Source organism: Mustela putorius, unplaced genomic scaffold (assembly GCF_011764305.1).
Source record: "Mustela putorius furo isolate JIRA1106 unplaced genomic scaffold, ASM1176430v1.1 tig00000095_pilon_pilon_pilon, whole genome shotgun sequence".
NCBI lineage: Eukaryota > Metazoa > Chordata > Mammalia > Carnivora > Mustelidae > Mustela > Mustela putorius.
Genome location: NW_025421280.1, coordinates 36,982,267 through 37,004,039, shown reverse-complemented (window position 1 = coordinate 37,004,039; position 21,773 = coordinate 36,982,267). Strand labels below are relative to the sequence as shown.

The 21,773-nt window shown below is 50.0% G+C and overlaps 1 protein-coding gene across 1 annotated transcript; it reads right to left on the bottom strand.

Annotated features, from left to right (window-relative positions):
- Nucleotides 1-2,623: 2,623 nt before the first annotated feature.
- Nucleotides 2,624-20,196, bottom strand: ACER1 (alkaline ceramidase 1). Its single transcript, XM_004771570.3, has 6 exons — nucleotides 19,976-20,196; nucleotides 7,952-8,066; nucleotides 7,726-7,867; nucleotides 6,796-6,933; nucleotides 4,027-4,164; nucleotides 2,624-3,748 (listed from the first exon to the last, which is right to left on the bottom strand). Exons 1-6 carry the CDS (start codon nucleotides 20,066-20,068, stop codon nucleotides 3,583-3,585), a joined length of 792 nt encoding a protein of 263 aa, XP_004771627.1. The 5' UTR covers nucleotides 20,069-20,196; the 3' UTR covers nucleotides 2,624-3,582.
- Nucleotides 20,197-21,773: the final 1,577 nt, after the last annotated feature.

Genomic DNA, 21,773 nt, shown 5'->3' with positions numbered 1-21,773 from the left:
CTGCTTCACTCCTTATTATAGCAGAATAATATTCCATTTTATGGAGACACCACATTTGTTTAACAGTTCACCTGTTGATAGACATTAATATGCTTTCCACCCTTTGACTGTAATCAAATGGTGCTTCTATGAACATTTTTTGTACAAGTATTTGTTAGAATATATATCTTCAATCTTTTGGGTATATCCCTAGGAGCGGAATTGCCAGGTTGTATAGTAATTCTGTGCTTAACTTTTGAGGGATGGCCAGACTGTTTTCAACAGTGGTTTCACCTATTTATGTTTCTATCAATGTACAAGGGATCCAATTTCTCTGCATTCTCTCCTACATTTATTTTTCTTTTTTTTTTTTTTAATGACCAACTTCATAGATATGAAATGGCATCTCATGGCTTTGATTTACATTTCCCTACTGACTAATGACATTGAGCATGTGCACTTAGAGCTTTGGTGTATACTTTTCTTTAAAAAAAAAATATTTTAGGGGCGCCTGGGTGGCTCAGTGGGTTAAAGCCTCTGCCTTCGGCTCAGGTCATGATCCCAGGGTCTGGGATCAAGTCCCGCATCGGGCTCTCTGCTCAGCAGGGAGCTGCTTCCTCCTCTCTCTCTGCCTGCCTCTCTGCCTACTTGTGATCTCTGTCTGTCAAATAAATAAATAAAATCATTTTTAAAAAGATTTTGTTTATTTGGAGAGAGAGCATGAGCAAGGGGGTAGAGGCAGACTCCCAACTACCTCTGGGACTACCAGAGCTCCCAGGGAGCTCGATAGGGGACTCAATCCCAGGGCTCTGGGATCATGACCTGAGCCTAAGGACTGACTGAGCCACCCGGACACCCCGGTATATACTTTTCAACTTGGAAGGATCTAAAGCTGGCAGCTGCCTCCCACCCATGAGGTAGACCAGAAATAGAGGGAGACTGCCCCTGGTGACATCACTGGAAGCCTGGATCCAGCTATATGGGCAGCTGGATCCTTAACTTCAAAAATATATATGCTTGCTGATGGTGCATTTGTCATTTCAGCCAGCTGGAGCTGAACATTTTATTCTTTGTCCCAAAGAGTCCTCCCTGATAAAGACTGGGACTTGCCAAGATCACATGGCTGGTTCCAATTAGATAAGACGTCTCCAGATCTCCTACCCACCTGTAGCCTCCATAGTCAGGAGGCTAAGAGGAGGCTGTGAGGTTGGGTCAGCAGGGGCCAGGAGACAGGCACAGGAGACAAATTATTGCTGTGTATTTAGGGACAGAAGCATGGGTGTGGTGGGGGTGGGGGACAAGAGGCAGGTGCTTCTCTATCTGCCCTTATCCCCATCAGAAGGTTTTGAATGAAGGTTCTTCACTTCCAGGGTGCCAAATGCCCCTTTAGAGAATCTCTTGGAGGTACAGCTCCTCTCCCCCACCAAAAACACCAAGACAATATTTTGCAGGCAATTTTGTAAGTTTGCAGAAACTCCCTCCCTCTCTGCCCCCCCCCCTTCCTAGCATGATCTGTCTTGGAGCCAGAGGTGAAGAACCTCCAGTTCTTCAAAGGGATTGGAAACAGTGGACCTGTTATTGCTGACTAACTGTGGTGCAAGGAACTTCGGGAGAAGGACAGACCCGGTTCGAATCCAGGCTGTGTGGTCCTGGGTAAGTTGCTTGCCCTCTTTGAGCCACATCTACGAAATGACAATATTCATGTCTACCTGAAGTGTTGTGGGAGGGGAATTAGGTTCAATGATGTGTGTCATGGACATACAGCACGCGTCTCAATAAATACGAGTGGCCTTTCTCTTTCAATCTCCCCCATCTCTCCAGCAGGCCGATGGGCTAGCCTCTACTCTGTTTGGAATGACACACTCCAGGGATCTCAGTGATATGCCCAGACAACCCTCTTTTGCAAAGAATGTCAAGTGGTCCATGGATACCTAAACCTATCCCAGGCCCCCAGATTACAAATCTCTTACTCTACACTCTCCCTCATTTACTAAGCGCCAACGAGCGTGTTCTTTCTGAGCACTGACCGCTACATCGAAAACTAGTGATGTACCATACGTTGGCTAACTGAACATTGGGGGTGGGGGGGAGAGGGTTCTTTCTGTCTCACCAGTTCATCCACACCCTGGGAGTTTCACACCTGCCATTCCCTCTCCCCAGAATGCTCTTGGCCAGCCAGCTCTCAGTACGGCTGGTCTCTTGTCATTGAGGGTTCATCTGGAAACTGCACTTCCCCACTGAGCACCAGTTGAAAGGGCTGCTTCCCCCCCATCATGGTTCTCTAACGCGTCCCTGATAGAGACTGGGACTTGCCAAGATCACATGGCTGGTTTCAATTAGACAAGACGTCTCCAGACCTCCTACCCACCTGTAGCCTCCATAGTCAGGAGGCTAAGAGGAGGCTGTGAGGTTGGGTCAGCTTTATCATTTTTACAGCTCGTATTAGTGTCTGGAAATGCCTTGTCTGTCTTTTTATTTGTGTAACACGTGTCTCCTCATTAGAGCAGGGACATTGCCTGTCTTTGTTGCCTTGTATTGCCAGCGGGTGGTCTCTGACATTCAGCAGGAACTTGATGTATATTTGTGGAAAAGACAAATGAACGAATGAGTGGGAACACAGACGAATGAAAGGATGACTAAACCATTTGGATGGATAAATGAACATGAATGGATGGCCGAATACAGATGGGAGGAATACAAGAGCGAGGCAATGGATGGTTGGATGTTTTCCAGATTCCATGCTAAACACTTTTAATACATGATCTTGTTCTATCCATGCAGAAGTCCCATGAAGGAAGAAACATCGTCATATTACAGACAAAGTGTTTAGGCTTCGAAGGTAGGAAAAATCACTTCCCCCAGATTATACCACTAGGAAATGGTCGAGCAGGATTCAAGCATAGGTCTGCCTGACTCCAAGCCCTGTATTCTTACCTACCACAAAAATCATCCTCCTGGACTCCTCTCATTTTAAGCACATACAGGCCACCCAGTTCCTCTGCTGGTACCCATGTCCCAACAACAGCCAGATGGCCCGTTCTGGGCCTCCATGTAACTCCATTGTCTACCAGTGAGATGGCCCCAGAGGTCTGCAGGAGCATGTGTGTGAGAGGGTTTGCAAGGTCTCTGCATTCACGAGCGAGTGCAGAATGAAGTGACTGGAAATCATGTCTGTTCTCTGGGATGCCCCCCAAGTACCAGGGACAGTGCATGGCCAAAGACAGGTCCAAAGGGTCTGGGGGTGATGGTCACAATTTATGAAGTTGCCCAAGCACCAAGCCACAGCCTGAAGTCATTCCCAGTGGCTGCCAGGTAACCCCAGCCCCTGGTGGGCCAGCCTCACAAAGTGAACACAGAGGAGGAAATAAAACAGAATAAGGGCAGGTTGTGGAGGGAAGCTCCCCCAGGGTCATCAGACTGCTGCGCAGAAGGCTCATGAAGTCCGTCCCCTGTCTTGGGGTGGGGCCATGCAGGACAAGGAAGACGGAGAAAGGGAGGTAGAGGAAAGAACCATGAGCATCTCTCGGACTCCTGATCCAGGCCTCCCTCTTCCAGGCACAGGTGAGTTGGCAGGTGCTTGGGTAGTCGAGAAGCTGGCCGGCATCAGCAGCTCTTGTCATCACTGACTTCCACGTAGGGGAGCCCCACAGGCCAAGTGTCCCGAGGCCAGTAGCGGACTTTGAGGGTTTGACCTGGCATCTCATACCTGGCGTCCACTAAGGCCATGGTCACCATGCCATAGGGAAAAGTGATACTGATGAGGACATGCCTGTGGGGTGCAGGGAGAAGGCGGTGAGGGCACCAGATGCCGACATGCCCCTGAGCTAGCTTGATGTCCCCACCTAGGTCCTCTCCTCACTTCTCATGGATCCTGACCATCCAAAGGGACATTCTGGATCAGACCCTCAATTGCAACCAGATCCTACACTCACTCACACCCCTCCCCAGTATCGGTGCCTCTGCTTCCTGCCCCCAAGCTCCTGCTCCAAACCCTGGCATCTGAGATTGTCTGGTTCTGGTGCCCCATACCCCAGGGCAGGTGCTTACCAGATGCTGTGCAGGTAAAAGAAATTGATCTGCTGCCAGAAGCTGCAAAGCAAGCGGTCACTGATCCAACTGGTCAGTGCAAAAGCCCATAAAACCACGGAGACCTCCATGATATGCCGAAGCTCCTTATTGCTGGTTCTAGGGAGAAAAGGAGGGAGATTAGAGCCTGACTCAGATCGCAGAGCCTGAAGGGGCTGATGGGAAATTCCTCCATCCAAGGAGATGATGCTGAGAGGAGGAAATGACCAAGAATACCAGAAGGAGGGGGCCTCACTTGTGATGATTGCTAACATTTGCTGGGCTCCACAAGTTCTTCCCATAAAAATTCAGCCCTCATGACAATGCTGTTATTCTCATCTTGGAGAGGGGAAAGCAGGCATGTGAGATTAAGGTGTGCTCCAACCCCAGCCAAGGTTCCATGGCTAGTAAGTGGCAGAGCTGGGGCCTGAACCAGGTTTGTCAGACTGCAGACTTCTTAACCAACAAGACCTCCCCTGTTTGTGTCTGGGGCTGCAAGTGTGCGAACACCTGTGAGTCAGTGCCCGAGAATTCATGTCTGTGTGCCTACGGGCATGTCTGTGTGTGGGAGGGCAGATTCTCTGGAGGCCATATCTTGGGACAACTCAAGATCGGAATCTGTTTCCCCGACAGCAGAGCTGACCCAGCATCCTTTAGGAAAGAACATATCAGGGATTAATAAGGTAATAACTACCGTATGTTTAAAAGCACAGGGTCTGCTCCCTACTCTAAAATGGGATGGTCTGAACATCAAAAAAGAATAATAGGTAAGGACAGATGAAATCTGAATTGAGAGTCTGGGGTCTGGTGAACAGCATTGTTCCACTGTCAATGTCCTCCTTTTGAGGTTGTACTGTGGTTACATTGGATGCTCCTTCGGGAGAGGCTGGGGGGAGCTGGATGAAGCATTCCCAAGACTCTCCACTATTTTGGCAACTTGCCATGAGTCTGTAACTACTTAATAAAAACTTAAAAATATAGCCCAGTGACTGCACTGGATTGAAACACTTCTGAGATATAAACATCCATGCGTTCATAATGATACTTTTTTTTTTTTTTAAATCTCATTGGTCTCTATTCAAGATGGCTAAGGCCCCAACTCATTACTCTGGAAATAGGTCAATTAAAGGAAAGAGTCAACTATCCATCCTGTCCTTCCTGTGCAAACTGTATTTCCAGGTGGATGAGTGGAAGTCCCTCTTGACAGAAGAACTCCGGATAATCATTGCAGAAGGAATAATAGGTTCTGCAAACCACCCTCCTGCCACCACTAATGAAACCATGGATGGAAATGCAAGCCTGAATGGCTGCTAAAATCCTTGGGTGCAAAGTCAGTGGAAAACTTTACAATAAAGTGAGAAGATGACACCATCTGAGTCCATTGATCCTTAAAAGCACTTAAACATGGAACAACCAGTCATTATGGGGTCCTAATGGCATGGAACAAGAAACACCCAGCACCACACATGAAATATTCTGGCCTCAAAATATGTAAACCTAAATCTAGATCTAACTATTATTTTGCAAGAAATACAAAAAAGAAGGGAAGGCAGGCAGGCAGACAATGAAAGACACCACAGGAAGCAGATGGCCAAATCCAGAATGTTCTACAGGACAAATGATGGAGTTTCTGTTATCAAATCAGAGGCACGAAGATAGGGGAGGGAGGGAGAGACTGCTATAACATGAAGAAAACCTAAGAGACTATGTTCACATCCCAATTTCAACAAGACTCGTTGGAAGACGACATCTTGAAAAACTGAGACAACAGTGGTGTGATCTGGGTATGGTCTACTTCATTAGCACTGAGTGTTCCCTATCTTCCATCTGTCCCTCTATATCCTTCTCTACCTCTCTTCATTCTGCCCTGTGCACTGGGGAGGCAGGGTGCTGACCTGTGTGGACTGAAGCTGGAGACTCCTTTGTTCTTGGGCTTCCAGTTAGATTAGCCAATTGTTTCCAGTTGGTTAAGCCAATGGCTTCCAATTGGGTTGGCCAATGATTTCCAGATGGGTTGGCCAATGAAGCATCCCAGTAAGAAACCAAAGGGTATGAGGAGTGTATGGTTAGAATATTTATTCTCCTGGCCTCCTCCATGTGGGGTTGGCTCAAGCTAGTTGCCACCAGCAACTGGAGGTGACAGTTCTTGTTAAGGAGACCCTCTTCACAGGGCTCTCTTCTTCCATACTCTTGTATTCACTCCCTCCCATTGCTTCCTCCATCAGGTCTCCTGATGAGCATAGGATCCAACTCTTATCAGCACAATGGTTCTAAATGATCCCTAGTGATTTTCCTACACCTGCTCTCTCCTTTGTAAATAACCCTTTTATTCAGGTCTCTTCAAATGACCCCATTTCCTGCCAAGTCCTAGTATGGGTTAAAAATAATAATAATTCTTTATTGGGAGAGTTAAGTCCTGAAAAGTTAATGGGTGCCATATATGGAATCTGAGGGAGAATGTATAATGCAAGTTGGCAAAATGCTGATGGTTGTTGGGAGCAGCAGTTGGTACACGGAGGTTTATGGTACAACAATCTCTGCTTGTTTGTACGTTTTGGGTTTCAGCCTTAGGTACCAACCCTAAACCTGTCCCTTGTTAGTGGACGATCTTGGGGAAGGGACATCTCTCCCTTGAGCCTGGAGTCAATGAGAACTCCATCCCTGGGACTTGGTGAGAATGTGGGGTGAGGGAAGTATTTGGAGGGGGATGGGAGCCACCTCCCCAGGGAGGCACCTGCAACCACCACCCACTTCTTGTATTCCTGGAACACGATGTAGAGGATATGCACAGCAATGCTGTTGAGGGCATACGCGTTGATCACGGGCCTCAGGAAGGACAGGAAGGTGCTGACCACGGTGGTGATGACGACCAGGCAGATGAACTGGGGCCTGGGGGAAGAAGGGTGCAGCTGTCAGATGGCAGCTGGGAGTGTCCTGGGTGGTTTAGGCAGGGTCAGGAGATCTGGTGGCAGAGGTAGATGAGCGAAGGGAAGGGGTTCCAGGGAGCCCAACTGGACTAGAGAAAAGTCTTGAGGGTCCCAGGTGGGCTCAGCAAAGGGCTCCAAGAAGGGTCTGATGAAACAAGGTGAGCTCAGGCAGGGTCCGAAGGGGGGCCCAAGGGTAGGGTGGGTAGGATGATGAGAGGGTCTCGGGGGGCTCCAAGGGGCTTAGTCAGGTCAGCAGAGAGTGTCGGGGTCCAGGTGAGGTCAGTCAAGGGATTCAGAGGAGCCAGGTAGGTTGGAGGAAGGAATTATAGAGGTCCTATCAAGAGAGGGGTCCTAGAAAGCTCGGATAGGTCATATGGGTCAGGAGAGAGATTCAGAGGGGTCTCAGGTCAAGAGAGGGGCCCAGGAAAAACCCAGGAGAGTTCCAGGGATCCCAGGGATTGGCTCAGGAGAGAGGTCCCTGCTTAAGTATGGGTTCCTGGGACCCCCTCTTGGCTTCGAACAGGTTCTGGAGAAGGTACCAGACTATCCAGGTAGGATCAGGAGAGGATTTCCGGGGGTCCCAAGTACTCTCAATGGAGGAGTCCCTGGAGGCCGGTTAAGTCAGGTAGGGTCAGGAGAAAGTCCTGGGGTGATCAAGGGAGGGATTCCAAGGACCTCAAGTGAGCTCGGGGAGTGGACCCAGGAGCCTAGATGGGCTCTGGTGGGATCAACAGAGGACCAGCCACCGCCCCACCTGTTCTCTCCTAGGAAAGTGGGAAAGTAGCAGCGGGGCATCCATATGCTGTAGCCACTGGCCAGCAGCCACAGGATAGCGATCTCATCCAGCAGCTGGCCCAGGAAGCTAAGCGTCATGTGGAAGTACATGGAGAACAGGCCTGGAGCAAGAGACAAAGGTAGGTGGTCAAGGGGGTGGTCCCCCAGCCCTACCACCCCACGGTCATAGACCCCCCCCCACCTACCTACGACCATGAAGAGGACACAGGTGATATAAACATAGCGGGAGCGTTTCTGGGCGTAGGGGTGCATCAGAAACATCATGAGAGGCCCAAAGATGAGGAAGGTGACATTGCTGAACTGGAAAAGAGGAAGACATGGGGAGGGGGTTATCAGAATCACAGGCAGAGGAGGGCTGCCCCTATGTCCAACCCTAAGTTGGCCCATTGGTCACCTAAACCCTTTCAGGCAATTAATCAACCCAGAGTTTGTCACTCTTGTCAACCGTCATCAGTAGATTAATTACTCCATCTCCTCTTCTATCAGTTCACTCATTCATTCACTCATTCATTCATTCAGTGAGTGTGGCAGACTATCTACTAACCTTCCGCACCCATCTGCCCCCTTTTACTTGTAGAAATAGGATCCCCCCAAGTTTTAGACACAGCTACACAACTAAAGACTACACTTCCCAGCCTTCCTTGCCACTCACTGTGCCCTTGTGACCTGGTCTGAGCAATGGGATAGAAATGCAAATGAATAATTACTTTTTTTAAAAATGTGAGCTACATTTATCCAGATCGACTGTATTACTGAGAAATTTTAGAAATCCAGGACTACACAAGGACATGTTCCCTTGGTCATCTGAGGGATGACATCATCACTCATCACAAAACCACTAGAAGATTCCATTGTATCCTGGTGAGACAATTAGAGCGAGAAAGGCAAACAAAATCTTTGTATTATTATGAAAATAATTTTCACCTCAAGGAACCTCTGAAAGGCCTCAAAGAGCCCACAGTATCCACAGACAGCATTTCAAGAATCACTGCTCCATGAACTGCAGAGCTGTAGCGTGGTAATGTTGAGCTGCTGAGTTAACTTTCCAGAACCTCTAGCTCTAGACTTCTACCTCTACCTCTACCTCTACTTCTACCTCTACCATCTACCTCTAGACTTACATTTCAAAAGATGAGAAGATATGATCTTGTCTTTTTAAGCTGTTTTTAGTGGGCCGTTTCATTTGAAACCAAAGCATCCTAGTTGCTGGACTTCTGGATCCGAGTGACATGGGATTGGATCCATGCTCCCCCATCATGGATGGTGACGAGTTAATTCAATGCTCTAACCTACCATATCTGCATTTGTGACATATGTGTAATGCCACTTGCCTCTTCATGTTCTTGACCCAAAGACCCCCAGACCTCAGCAGTCCATGAGTATGATTAAGGTGACAAGAACATGTGTACCAGAATTTCAAGGGTTCAGAGTCCCTGACTGCTGCTACAGGACTTCAGTGCCCCCTCAAAGCTCCCCCCACCCCCAGAGATGTCCGGACCATAGTAAGTCTCTCACAAAAGCTCAGAAACTAGTGTTCTCCCAGTCAGCTTGAGGTCAGCTGCTTGCTCACTCAATTACAACCTTCTTTCCCCCAATAAACTCTTCCCCTTGTAAATGTCTCCTCCATCGCCTCCATCCCATCTTAGAAAGTGAAGAAGGAGCACCCTGTTCGCCAGGGTGCTCCGTTATTCTCAGAAACCGAGTCTGAAGGGGTGCCGACTCAAAAACAGAGAGCTCAAGGAAATGCAAGTCAAAACCACAGGGAGCGATCACCTCACACCAGTCAGAATGGCTATTATTGAAGAAGAAAAAAAAAGAAGACGACAAAATAACAAGTGTTGGGTAAGACTGAGGAGAAGGGGAAACCCTCGTGCGCTGTCGGTGGGAATGCAAGTTGGTGCAGCCATGGTAGAGGTTCCTAAATGATTAAAAATAGAAATGCCATAGGATCCAGTGATTCTGCTGCTGGGCACGGACTCCCCGCCCCCCCAAAAAAACAAAAACACTAATCTGTAAGGATATATGCACCCCTATTGCAGCTTTATTTATACTAGCCAAGATATGGAAGCAACCGGGGGTCCCTGATACATGAATGACTAAAGAAGACATGGTGTAGGGGCGCCTGGGTGGCTCAGCCCTTAAGCATCTACCTTTGGCTCAGGTCATGGTCCCAGGGTTGTGGGATCGAGCCCTGCATCGGGCTCCCTGTGTGTGGGAGGCCCGCTATTCCCTTTCGCACTCCCCCTGCTTGTGTTCCCTCTCTCCCCGTGTCTCTCTCTGTCAAATAAATCAATAAAATCTTTTTGAAGAAGAAGAAGTAGAAGGAGGAGGAGGAGGAGGAGACGTGGTGTATAGTGGAACAGTACTCAGCCACAAAAGGCAGAAATCTTGCCATTTGTGACAATATGAAGGGACCTAGAGGGTGTTACGCCAACTGAAGTAGGTCAGAGAGAGACAAACGCCATATGATTTCACTTATACGTGGAGTCTAAAAGACAAAACCAGTGAACAAACAAACAAAAACCAGAACAGACTCATAAATAGGGGAAGGTGTGGGGGATGGGCAAAATGGGTGAAGAGGTGTAACTTCCGGTTATGAAATCAATAAGTCATGGGGGTGAAAAGCACAACATAGGGAGTGTAGTCAATAACATTATAACATTTCATTGTGACAGGTGGTAACTACACTTACCGTGGTGAGCGCTGTGTAATGTATGTGATTGTCAAATCACCATGGCGCACCCCGAAACTAGTGTAATATTCCATGTCAACTACACTTCAGTAAAAAAGGAGAACACAGAGCACAGAGGCGAGTGTGGGGAAACCATTTACCTGATACAAGGTCACCATCTAGGACCCTAGGTCTTGGGCACCAAGACAAGGTCCCAAGGCAGGAGCCCTTCTGATTCTAGGGAAGCCCGTGGCTTTCCTTGGGTGATGGTGAACCAGCTCAAGGGCTGGTCCCACAATTTGAGGACCCTTGGCAAGCTGGTTTTGCAGCCCACGATCCCACCGATGTCCTTGCTTTCCACACCAATGTGTCTGATGCCCACCAATGGGCGATGTCAAACACATCTACCTGTTCCCAATGGCTACCTGAGAACATGCACGCTGTGTCTGCATCCTAACACCCAACCCCACTGGAGCAGACACCTATCCCAAACTGTGCCAATCAGATTTTCCTGGGAATTTGAAACCTGGAACAGATACAGAGCCTGGGAGTCACCAGAATTGAGTTGCACCATTGTCAACTCTCTAATGTCTTAAGATATTGTCCTGATGTTTAAGACATGGCAACCATTTTGTCACCACAAACAGACAAGGCTGAGAATACAAGCAGATACCCAAGGGTTGTATCTGTCTTGTGCTAAATCCTCCAGACCTGCCGTGGACCCCAGCCCTCCCAAGCAACTCATCTCTCCATTTTCTAAGATACCCCAGTACCTATCTAATGCATTCTTCCTGTTTGGTTTGGGGGTTTTTTTGTTTGTTTGTTTGTTTTTGTCTTGTTTTGTTTTTGCTTAAGCTAGCTTTCTAATGCTTGAATCCAGCAAAATCATCACCATTGGTGTATGAGTTAGGGTTCTTGGGTAGCAGGCAACAGAAAACAAACTTATACCATAAATATAAAAATGTGTACGTAATTACTTATTTAACTTGTTTGTCAATTCAGTCATTTATTGTGGGGAGCTCATTAATCCAAAGAATTGCAGAAAACAAGGAAAGCCAGAAACCAGAACAGCTCTGAGGCTTGAGTGGACAGTCTCTTCAGGGAGCAACTTTGGGCATGAATGGGGGAAAAAAATTATGTTCAGTTGTTATATCCAGGCCCAAGATACATCTCAAATGGAGGATATGCTGCCTGGGCCACAGCCCACCCTCGGCCAGAGGTTGGGGTGGGCACCTTGATTGACCATCCTACTGAGAAAATAACCAGAAGGAAAGGGGCATTTGGTTTTCATAGGGAAGACGGTGCCATGGATACCAAATGGGCAAAATCCCAAATCAGATGTTCCCTCTGCCTTCAAACAAACGCCAGTCCTTGGGCGTATCAAGTATGGCAGAAGATACTGAGCCAACCAGTTCCCCAAACTCTAAACCCTCCATTTAAAACACGTCTGTGACTCCCATAAATAAAATGCAAACTCTTAAACCTGGCTTGTGAACTCCCTCCATAACCACCTCTCTCCACCTTCAACTTTATCATCCAGGCGGAAGGGACAGCTCAGTTCCCCCAAATGAGCCATACTTGCTCTCACCCCTTAACCTCCAGAAGTTGGCAGAGGCTGTTCCCACTGCCTGGAACAGTCTTTGTCCCCACTTAACCCTCTTTGCCAGGTCAACTACTACTCGGTCTTTCCCCTGGGCATCGCCTTTTGATAAAGCCTTCCCAATCCCACAAGGCAGGGTTGGGTGATCGTTTGGGCCCTGGCCCTCTATCCTAACACTTCCCCAGCTGTTCTGAAATTGCCTCACTCTCGCACTAAAGCCGGCTTTGGGAACAGGCACTGTGTCTTCCCTGTTCTCCACTGTAATCTCAGGAACTGGGTAACTGGGTATAGTAGGTGCTCAATAAATGTTTCCTGCTGACTGGACCTCCAAGCAGGTTTCTGTGGTTCACCAGCCACTCACATGAAAACACTTGGCAGAAGGGGTTGTACCTGGAAAGTTCTGGATGGAAGGTGTTACGACTGTCACTTCCTTATCTTTGGACCACATGATTTTATAGACATTGCTTTCAATCCTCGTGCACATCTCCCCCCACGAGGTCTAACTTTCTAGTTCTTATTTGACAACGGATCTCAGAGAGGCAGAGTGACTTCTCTGAGGTTGCACAGCCCTGGGGAACACCAAAGTTTGCTTTTACCCTCTGCCTTAAAAGACAGAGAGGAGTAGACAGGTAACAATGGTTAAAAGAAGGCTTTCCTGCTCCCTGGCCATGTGGCCTGGTGTCTCTGGGTCTCCATTTCCTGCACCAGCAAAATGGCAGAGAACAATGATGGGTAGCATAGAGGCTGTCGAGGGCCATGCACGAGGCCAGGCATCGAAAGACTCCCTTGCCAGGGATGTGTTTACAGTTCAACAAATAGCAAGGGTTACTGCCGGTGGTGGTGGTGTGGGAGATAAGGGTCACAGGCTTATCCTTGGTTTAGTTGCTCCAAGCTCAGGGGCCAGCAGAACGAAGACAGAAGTTTTTGCTAACGCCCCTGAGTGTGCAGAATGAGGGCAGAGCCTCTGACTAACGAGCTCCAGCTGGCTCCAAAGATAGCATCAGACACCGCCCCCTACCGGGGCCTCCCTCCCTGCCTCTGGGGCTGGGCCCCCACCTTTCCCAACCAGCGGCTCCACCTAGACTCTTCCAGGACAGAGAGGTGCTGGCCCAGGATCATGAGCCGGACTCTCTAGGTCCCAGCCCCAGCAGGTACCTTCACCTCCATCCGTCTGTCCGTCCATCCATTTGCTTACTAACCATTCCTTCAGTATCTACCATGCTGCTCAAAGACCTAGCAGCACCCCAAAACAAAGACTGCCTTCCCAGGTCTATGCAGTCAGGGTTTGGGGGGCATTCTGTGCCGCATTTTCCTCCTCTAATGCCAAGCATCACCATAAGGATGAGAGAACCAAGTGCTACGGGGCCGGAGAGTTTCGCTCACCGCTGTGAAACCCCAGTGTCTAGAGCCAAGTCTGGCACACAGTAGGTGCTCAGTGAATTTTGGTAGGGAACAAGGCACGCGGAGAATACATGTTCGCAATGCACCCGTGTGTGTCTGCCGCAGCTGCTCTACCGACTGTGAAAACCAGGGCTGCTGCTGTTCTGGAATAATTTGCTTTTTTGATCACCAGTACCCAGCAGCGTGTCTGGTGAATGGATGTGGCTGGGTGGCTGGGTACCTGAGGTCTGGAAGAAGAAAAGGATTGAGAGAGAGAGAGAAGGTTAGGCGGCAAGGGAGGGAGGAAGGAACAGAGAAGAGAAAGGAGGGAGGCAGACTGACTGAATCGACGGCCCATTTCAGCTTTGGGGAAAGGCAGAGAGGGAGCCGCTTTCTCATCTCCCCTGGCCCGGAGCTGCCCCCATGCCCGCCCACTCCGTCGCTTGTGCATTCCATGGGTTCATTCTTGACTCCTTTGTTGTCCCTGTCCTGCTCACTGGGCGGTGACCTCCGTGAGGACGATACACACCTATTTTGTCCCTGGCTGTGTCCCCAGCACCCACCTCGCTGGGCAGGCATTGGGCGCTCAAGAAAAATCTGTCAAGTCAATCAAATCAAGGGAACATCACCAAACGCCCCCGAGTGCTTTCTCCCCACCGCCGAAGCTCGAACTGCCACCACGCACACCCAGCTCTGTCACCTGTCGAGGACCCCTTCACGTCCCCACCGACACGTGCGCAAGAACGCTGGTGCAGGGCCCGGAGCGTGGGGCTGGAGCACCAGCCGAAGACCCTCCCCAAACAGGACTTGCTTGCATGAATTAAAACACACATAATTAATTGTTAATCACCCAGTAACTGAATGGCCTCACAATGCTGTGGTTAAATAAGTGAGAGGCTCTGGGCCCAGGGGGCCCAGGCTTTAACTCCGGCACTTCCGTCATACACATGCACTTGTGATCTACATGCTGTGCAACCCGGGGGAGGAAGCACACACTCTCTGAGCCTTTATTCCCCATTTTTACAAATGGGGAGAATAAGAGTGCCTACTTCCTAAAATTGCTAGGAGGGTTACAAGAAGCGCTATTTGTTAAAAAAAAAAAATTATACATAAACACTTTTGCATCTCTGTGCTACATTTGCTTCCAATAGTAGTAGTTTTGTTTATTTTGTGCTTGGGATACATCAAGAACATGAAGGTGCTTTTTTTTATTTGTTTTTTAAATTGATAAATAAATCACATACAGTCAAATTCACTCTTTCAAAGTGTGCAAGTGAATGGGTTTCAATCGACTCCTCATGCCCTTGTGCAACCATCACCACTATTTAATTCCAGAACATTCTCATCACCCCCAAAATGAAACCCTGTCCCCAGAAGCAGTCACTCTCCACCCCCACTCCCCCCAGCTCTGGGCAACCACGCATCTGCTTCTTATCTCTACAGATTTGATTCTTCTGGGCGTTTCTTATGGATGGAATCACACAGCGTGTGGCCGTCTATGACTGGCACCGTGTTGCCAAGGTTCATCTAGGATGTAGCGTGTAGCGCTCCCCTCCTGTTTACGGCTGAGTAGTAGTCCGCTGTGTGGATGAAGGACAGCGTGCCTACCCATTCCTCCATGATGGACGTTTGGGATGCCCAGGAGCTGTTTCATCCTCCCTACGGTCTGTGGGTTGGTCATATTAGCACCTCACAGTTGTTCCCTTTCTGAGTGAGTACTCAGTCAATATTTGCTGAGTAAATAAATGAATGGACGTAAGAACGAATGAGTCTTTCTTCCCTGTCCCACCAGCATGCTGTACTTCTGACTTCTGTTTTTTGTCTGTCTCCTCCATCGCCCAGGACACCGGCACCGGCAGAGGTTTTCGTTTGCTTGGGTCACCAGAGCCCGAGACAGTCCCTGACTCAGTCAATTCTTGTTGAGTCATGAGCAAAATGAAGGGGTCCTTATCTCTCCAAATTGGACCCCTCTGTCATCCCCAGCAGGCTTTTTCTGAAGGAGGAAAGAGGTCCAGAGGGACCTATGGGGTCTGGGCCAGGAAGTGTCATAGGCACGGTCTCTGGGGTGTGAAATTATTCAATGAATAGGGTCTTCCCTCCTCATTTTCAGGGGCTGGGGGGGGGGGCGGAACAATTGCTTTTGCCGTGAATTTGATGAGAAGGAAGGCTGAAGAGAGAGGGATGGTTTTAGAACTCATGGGACCTGCTACTCACAGCCAGGGGCTCAGAGAGGGGAGGTTCTCCCCCTGCATCACACAGCAGTCAAGGGAGAGAGGGACAGCAACCCCCCCACCGCAGAGGCCAGCAACGGGAATGCTCAGCGGCGGAAGGACGTGGGGAGGCTGTGGGAAGTACGGGCGTTGCAAACTACACCCCCTTGCACGACCTCCCCACTCTGACCTCTCTGCCCCTTCTATCATACCCCTTCTGCAAACTACGCCCACCGCTGCACCTGTGCCCATGCCATTTCCCGCTCCCGACACGCCACCCCTTGGTTCTGTATCCAAGCATCCAAGAGGGAGCTTTCTGGAGAGGATGAGACCCAGAGCTTCTGAAGTTTTGGCAAGACCCCAGGAAAGAAATTCAGCTGTCTCTCAGAAGCAGGGGGCCTTGACACGTCTTCCTCCACTGCTGGAAACCCTCCTGAGCTGTCAGCAGCCCAGAAGGAGGCCACACCTGGAGGCCAGCAGGCCAACGCCAGCAGAAGCAAACACTGGAGCAGCCCACACCTTGACTTCTCCTCCACCCCGCCTGACCCAGGCCCTCGCACGTCCTTGACCTCTGTTCCTGTTGGATGTGCCCTCCTGGCTCTCCAGGGCCATCTATGAAAGCAACCAGGCGCCTCGGCTGCAGCCCACGTCATTGACTCTTTGCTGTCCAAAAGTCACTCGTGGCTCCCCGGTGCCCTCACCACGGATCTCACGTTCCTCTGGCAGGCATTCTCCACGTGGCCCCTGGAAACCTCCTCCACCTGTCTCTCTGCTCTCACTTCCTCTGTGGGCAACCAGGGCTCTGGCTTCGAGCCACCAACGGTTCCTTGGTCTGCTCTTCTCTTTCACCCCAAGATCTTGGCTTATGCTGGTCCGTTGGCTCCATATCCCTGAGAGAACATTGACTCATGCTTTAAGCATTGAGTTTCCCACCCCATTCAGCGAGCGGAGGCTCCCCAGGTCGTCCCCGTGGCTCCCCACGGCCCATTCTGGTCCCTTTGCCCTCCCTCTGCCACAAGCTAACCACGGGCCTGGTCAGATCTATTTCTGAACCCTTCCTTATCTGGGGAGCACGGAGCCTCTCCAGGACCCCAGGATCAATCAGCTCAGGTTGGTTCATAACAGTGAGGTTGAATGAATGAATGAGCCCAATGAGTCCATCAGGAAATACAGGATATATTTGGAACACTCCCACTCAGCACTCCAAACTCGTTCAGCTGTATCTCTCCTCATCACTCTAGCCACAGGAACACGCTTCCCTTTCCCAAACTGTGCAGGCTCTTTTCCTTCCAAGACTCATTTTTCTCTTTATCCCTTTTCCTCGACTCTTATGCTACCAGGCAAGCTCCTGTTCGTCTTTCAAAACCCAACTCCTCAAGTTGCCCTCCTCGATGAAATTGGTCAACACCTGGGCGGAGTCCTCGAGGGCTGCCTTCTAAACCCTGATGGGGTGGTGCTGGGCTCTGCCTCCCCCCACCCCAGAAGGCAAATCTTGCAAGCAGGGCATTGTGAAAGTGAAAGTCTCTGCAGAGTGAGCTGACTCCTAGGTGGGTCATGAGGAGATCAACATGAACCGATTTTTTAAAGAAAATTCTTGCTACGGGGGCGCCTGGGTGGCTCAGTGGGTTAAGCCACTGCCTTCAGCTCGGGTCAGGATCTCAGGGTCCTGGGATCGAGCCCCATGTCGGGCTCTTCGCTCAGCGGGGAGCCTGCTCCTCTCTCTCTGCCTGCCTCTCTGCCTGCTTATGATCTCTGTCAAATAAATAAATTTAAAAAAAAAAGAAAATTCTTGCTACATATTTTGGATCCAAAACGTGCCTTTTAAAAAGCTGCACAGTATTTGCCCAGAATGTGTTCAGCCCTACACAGGCTGGTGGAAATGTTATGGCTTCCTTTTTATGTATTCCACTACTGATGGCCATTAAAGATGACTCAGACGGCACTTTATATATAAATTTTGTTTTCTATTGGGATTGTCTCTCTGATGCGAGTTCCTGGAGGTACAGTGATGGAGTGGAAGGGGAGGGGGCGCTGTTCGTGAATCCGGAACACCCCGCAACTTGGCAGACTGCCCGCAGGAAGCCGCAAAATACGAGTGCCCAGTCGTAGTGCCCATTCACTACAGAATGAATCCATTTTTAATTACTGATTTGAGGAGGCCAAAAGGGAAAGATCTCATTGTTTTCTGTGGGGCTGATTATTATAAATACAATATCAGAAGCTGGCAAACTCTGGCCCTGTGCCAGATCCTCCCACTGTCCTGCTCTGTATGGCTTATGAGCCAACAGCAACATTTACCATTTTAAATGGTTGAAAATTTGAAAGAAGAATGATATCTTGTGACGTGTGAAAGTTACACAAAATGCGGGCTTCGGTGTCCATAAATAAAGTTTTATTGGCACATGGCCACCCTCATTTGCTTATTACATACTATCTGTGGCTGCTTTCCAGGTATAAGGGTAGAGCTGAGTCATTTCCATACAGACTGTACAGCCCCAAAAGCCAAAAATCGTTAATATCTGGCCTTTGCAGCAAACGTTTGTCAACTCCTCAACGCTATTTATTAGCTCGGATGATCGGTTGGGATACTCAGAAGTGTCTGGAAAGAGAAAATCTTGGGGACACCCTTTATAACATACCTTGGATCCAATTCCTTGTGCCCTGGTCTGTTTTGCAAGTGCCTTTTCAATAGGAGAGGATATGTCCAAGTGTGTTCACACCAGGGAAAGATAACTACTATTTTGCGAAACTTCTGTTTCTCTTTGATAAGTATCTGGAAATGCAGGTACAGGGAGATGATGGGGTTGAAGCCTTGCATGTGTCACGACCATGTCTCCTGTAGCCTCAGAGGGTGTCTGCTAGTCTGCCAGACCCTCCATTTGCTGCATTTGGAGACAGGCTAAAGGAAGCCTGAACAGAGGAGCGCTTTCCATTGTCAAGCATAGCGAGACTCGAGGCTCAGCCCAGCCCCAGGTCAGCCCTCTCTCGGTGCCTTTTGTGGGGACTCCTGCCTCAGGGTGGGCTTCCAGGGGATCCAGAAAGAAGACTCCTAGAACCTCCAACCTCTTCTCCGCCTGGGAGTTCAGCACCGTCAGCCCCCCTCCCATGGGTCAGGTGAGGGTACGCAGGACCAGAGGCCGTATTTCTGCCCAGGAGATACAAGGTTCGAGAAACTACGGGGAACCCCTGAATCTTAAACTCCCACCTCCTGGCTCTGGGCCAAACAAGGCAAAAGCAACCAGGACATCCCAGGACTGATTTCCCTCTCCCCTTCCCCCAAAAAGAATCTCCTGGAACCACCAGGTTCAAATCCTAGCTCTGAGTGCCAGCATGACCCTTGGTATAAATCTTTCAGCCTCCCTGAAGACCATTTCCTCACCCGGACAACAGGATTAACTTTATGTAATATACACTGTGCCTAATTCCCAAAGTCACTGTGAAGATTAAACTGCGATTTTTCCTCTGGAATATTGAGCACAACGCCTGCCCCGCAGAAGCACTCAATAGAGGGGTGCTGGCCTTACTCACTGTGGACTAAGCACCCTCACTATGTGCAAGGTACGGAGCAAAGCCCACAGCCCGCATCACCCCCCATGCCAGTGGCTCCAGGAAGGTGGGCAACCCGCCTTACCCATGGCAATCTCCCCAGCACCACACACGGGGGTAGTAACACAGCCCACATGCAGCTTTGGCTGCTTTGCGTCTTCTAAGCTTTGCTGAAATGCCTCTGCCATTTAGGCATTTTGAGCCCTTCCAACAAGGCCTCATGGCAAGGGCTAGGGGAATGATGACCCACGGTGCCGGTATGCCCAGAACTGAGGGGTCCCCAGGACACGGGACTTTCAACTCTAAAACCAGGACAGTGCCCAGCAAACTGGAAGGAGTTGGTCAACCTAGGCTGGGAGTACAGCTGAAAACAAACTCGACACAGTCACCTCCTCCTGGAAGCCCTTCATGATCCACCCCCCCAGTGGGCTCTCACATCACACCTCTACCCTCCCCGTTCCCCAAGGCTGCCCGTGCAACTCCCATTACAGCACCATCCTCCTGGGTTGTGAATGTCTGGAGTCACATCTGTGTCTTCTGCTCCGGCGGGGCGGGGGGGCGGGGGAGGTGGGGGGGAGACTGGCTGTTTTCCTGGTCACGGTTGCCTTTCCAAAACCTTTCACAGAGCCTGATGCCAAACGCAGACGAATGAATGAAAGCTAGCACCCCTCACCTAGCCGATGCGCCAAGGCGCAGAGGGGTGAGTCCTCCAGCAGGATTCCCCAGCGGCGATGCGGAGGCGCCAGGTCGGAGCCCCGGTCTGTCACGATTGTCACCCCCTGCCCTCCCACCCGGACCTCACCGTGTTGTAGAACTCGGCCACCAGCTCCGAGTGCTGAAAGTTACTCTCACACCAGTCCACCTCAGAGCTCTGGTAGGCGAAGATGCTGGGCATCCTGACGCAGCGCCCGCTGCCCACTGGCTCAGTCTGGCAGAGAGGAGCATGAGAGCCTAGAACAGCCCAGCCCAGGTGAGACAGGCAGAGGACAGCTGGTTGCCCCACGGCAGGCAGGCAGACTGAGAGGAAAAACCTGCCGAACCACTCCCCCGTCGCACCAGGGTAGCCTCGCTGTGCGGTGGCGGCCGCCCTGGGCATAAGTGGAGGGGCTGGCACCATCCAGGGAGGGCGGAGGGGGGAGGGGGCGTGGGCAAGGCGTGTGCCTCCCATCCCTACCCACTAGGAGTGGGGGCTAGGGGGGCTGGTATTAGAACAGTAATTTAAAGTAATAGCGAGCCCGTTGGGAGGAGCAGCCTGGCTCTCCCCACTTTACAGAAGAGCACACTGAGAAAGAAAGAACCAGATCACTTGCTGAAGGCGTCCACGGCGACAGTAAAGCCACGGTGTGAAAACAGGCAGCTGAGTCCAGGCTCGGGGCTCTTAACCAGTAGGTCCAACCACCTCCACACCGGAAAAGCTCCGCACGGCTACTTCCCATACCAGGGGCAACAGTAGTGGGCTTGGCTCAGCTACCTTGGAGTCCTTGGCAATGTAAGGTTGCCCTGTCATTTCATCTTTGGGGGCCTAGGTATTTCTGCTTGTGTTATGGGGGGCTGGGCTGGACCGATGCCACTTCTCTTGGGTGGTCAAAACCTCAGATGCCTAGAGTAGCCCAGCTTCTACCGGGGGCCACCTTCAAAGCCCCCGTGAAAGGAGGAATCTGTAGAGCTCCTGGCCTGGGGCCCCTAGTCCTGGGTTCCAGGGGCTGTGGAAAGTTCTGGTTTTAGAATCACCAAGGCCTGAGTTTGAATTTGGAGTTCCTCCCCTTCCTAAGTTGTATGACCCTAAGCAGGTGAATCCACCTCTCTGGGCCTCGATCTGCTCATCTGTAACATGGGGAGGAGGGAGCTAGACTCAACTGTTCTAAAACACACAGAAATATACAAGTCAAGAGCTTAGCTCACTGCCTGGCCCAAAGCGGGCCCAAGATCAAGGTAACGGGTTTTCTTATTGTAGCTGACCTTGAACTTGAAGGCAACCTGTGAGTATAATAATAATAACAATAATAGCACATTTTACTGATGACTTGCTGGTGCCAGGCTCTTTTCTAAGAGCTCAAAGTTCAGTATTATCTCACTTAATGTTCTTGGCAGCTCTATGAGAGGCCCTCACTACCTCTAGGTCACTAGCAAGGAAACCGATGTCCAGAGAAGCCAAGCAATTTTTACCCAAGGTCACACAGCTACAGAGTGAGGGAGTAGGGCAAGGCACTTTGCCCCTCTAAGCCACAGGTTCCTCTTCTATAAGATGGGGATAATAGGAGTACCTGTCTCTTAGGGCTGCTGTGCCCATCTAATGAGCTGATACAGTGTTTCCCTAGAAAGACTGGGTGATGGACAAACCTGCTTCCGAGACTCAGTGAGCTGTGTGGCAAGTAACCCACTCCCTTTTCAATTCTTAATAGTTCAAGGAGTGGGACTTAATTGGTGTTAATAAATGTTTATGCCCCTTAACACTTAATCCCTTTGTTTGATAAGAAGTCCTTCAGCAGGCAACAGTATCCAACCGGAATGCAGTGACACTGTTTGCATTGTATTTGTTTCTAAATAAGCTTGCCTTACTGGGGTGATATCCACTTTTCACTCAAGGCAGGGTTACAAAA

Coding starts and splice junctions, on each gene's coding strand:
- ACER1 (XM_004771570.3), bottom strand. CDS start 20,068: ATGCCCAGCATCTTCGCCTACCAGAGCTCTGAGGTGGACTGGTGTGAG. Junction 8,067..19,975: donor TGGCCGAGTTCTACAACACG/GTGAGGTCCGGG, acceptor CCTCTTTTCCAG/TTCAGCAATGTCACCTTCCT. Junction 7,868..7,951: donor TGTCCTCTTCATGGTCGTAG/GTAGGTGGGGGG, acceptor CTCTTGCTCCAG/GCCTGTTCTCCATGTACTTC.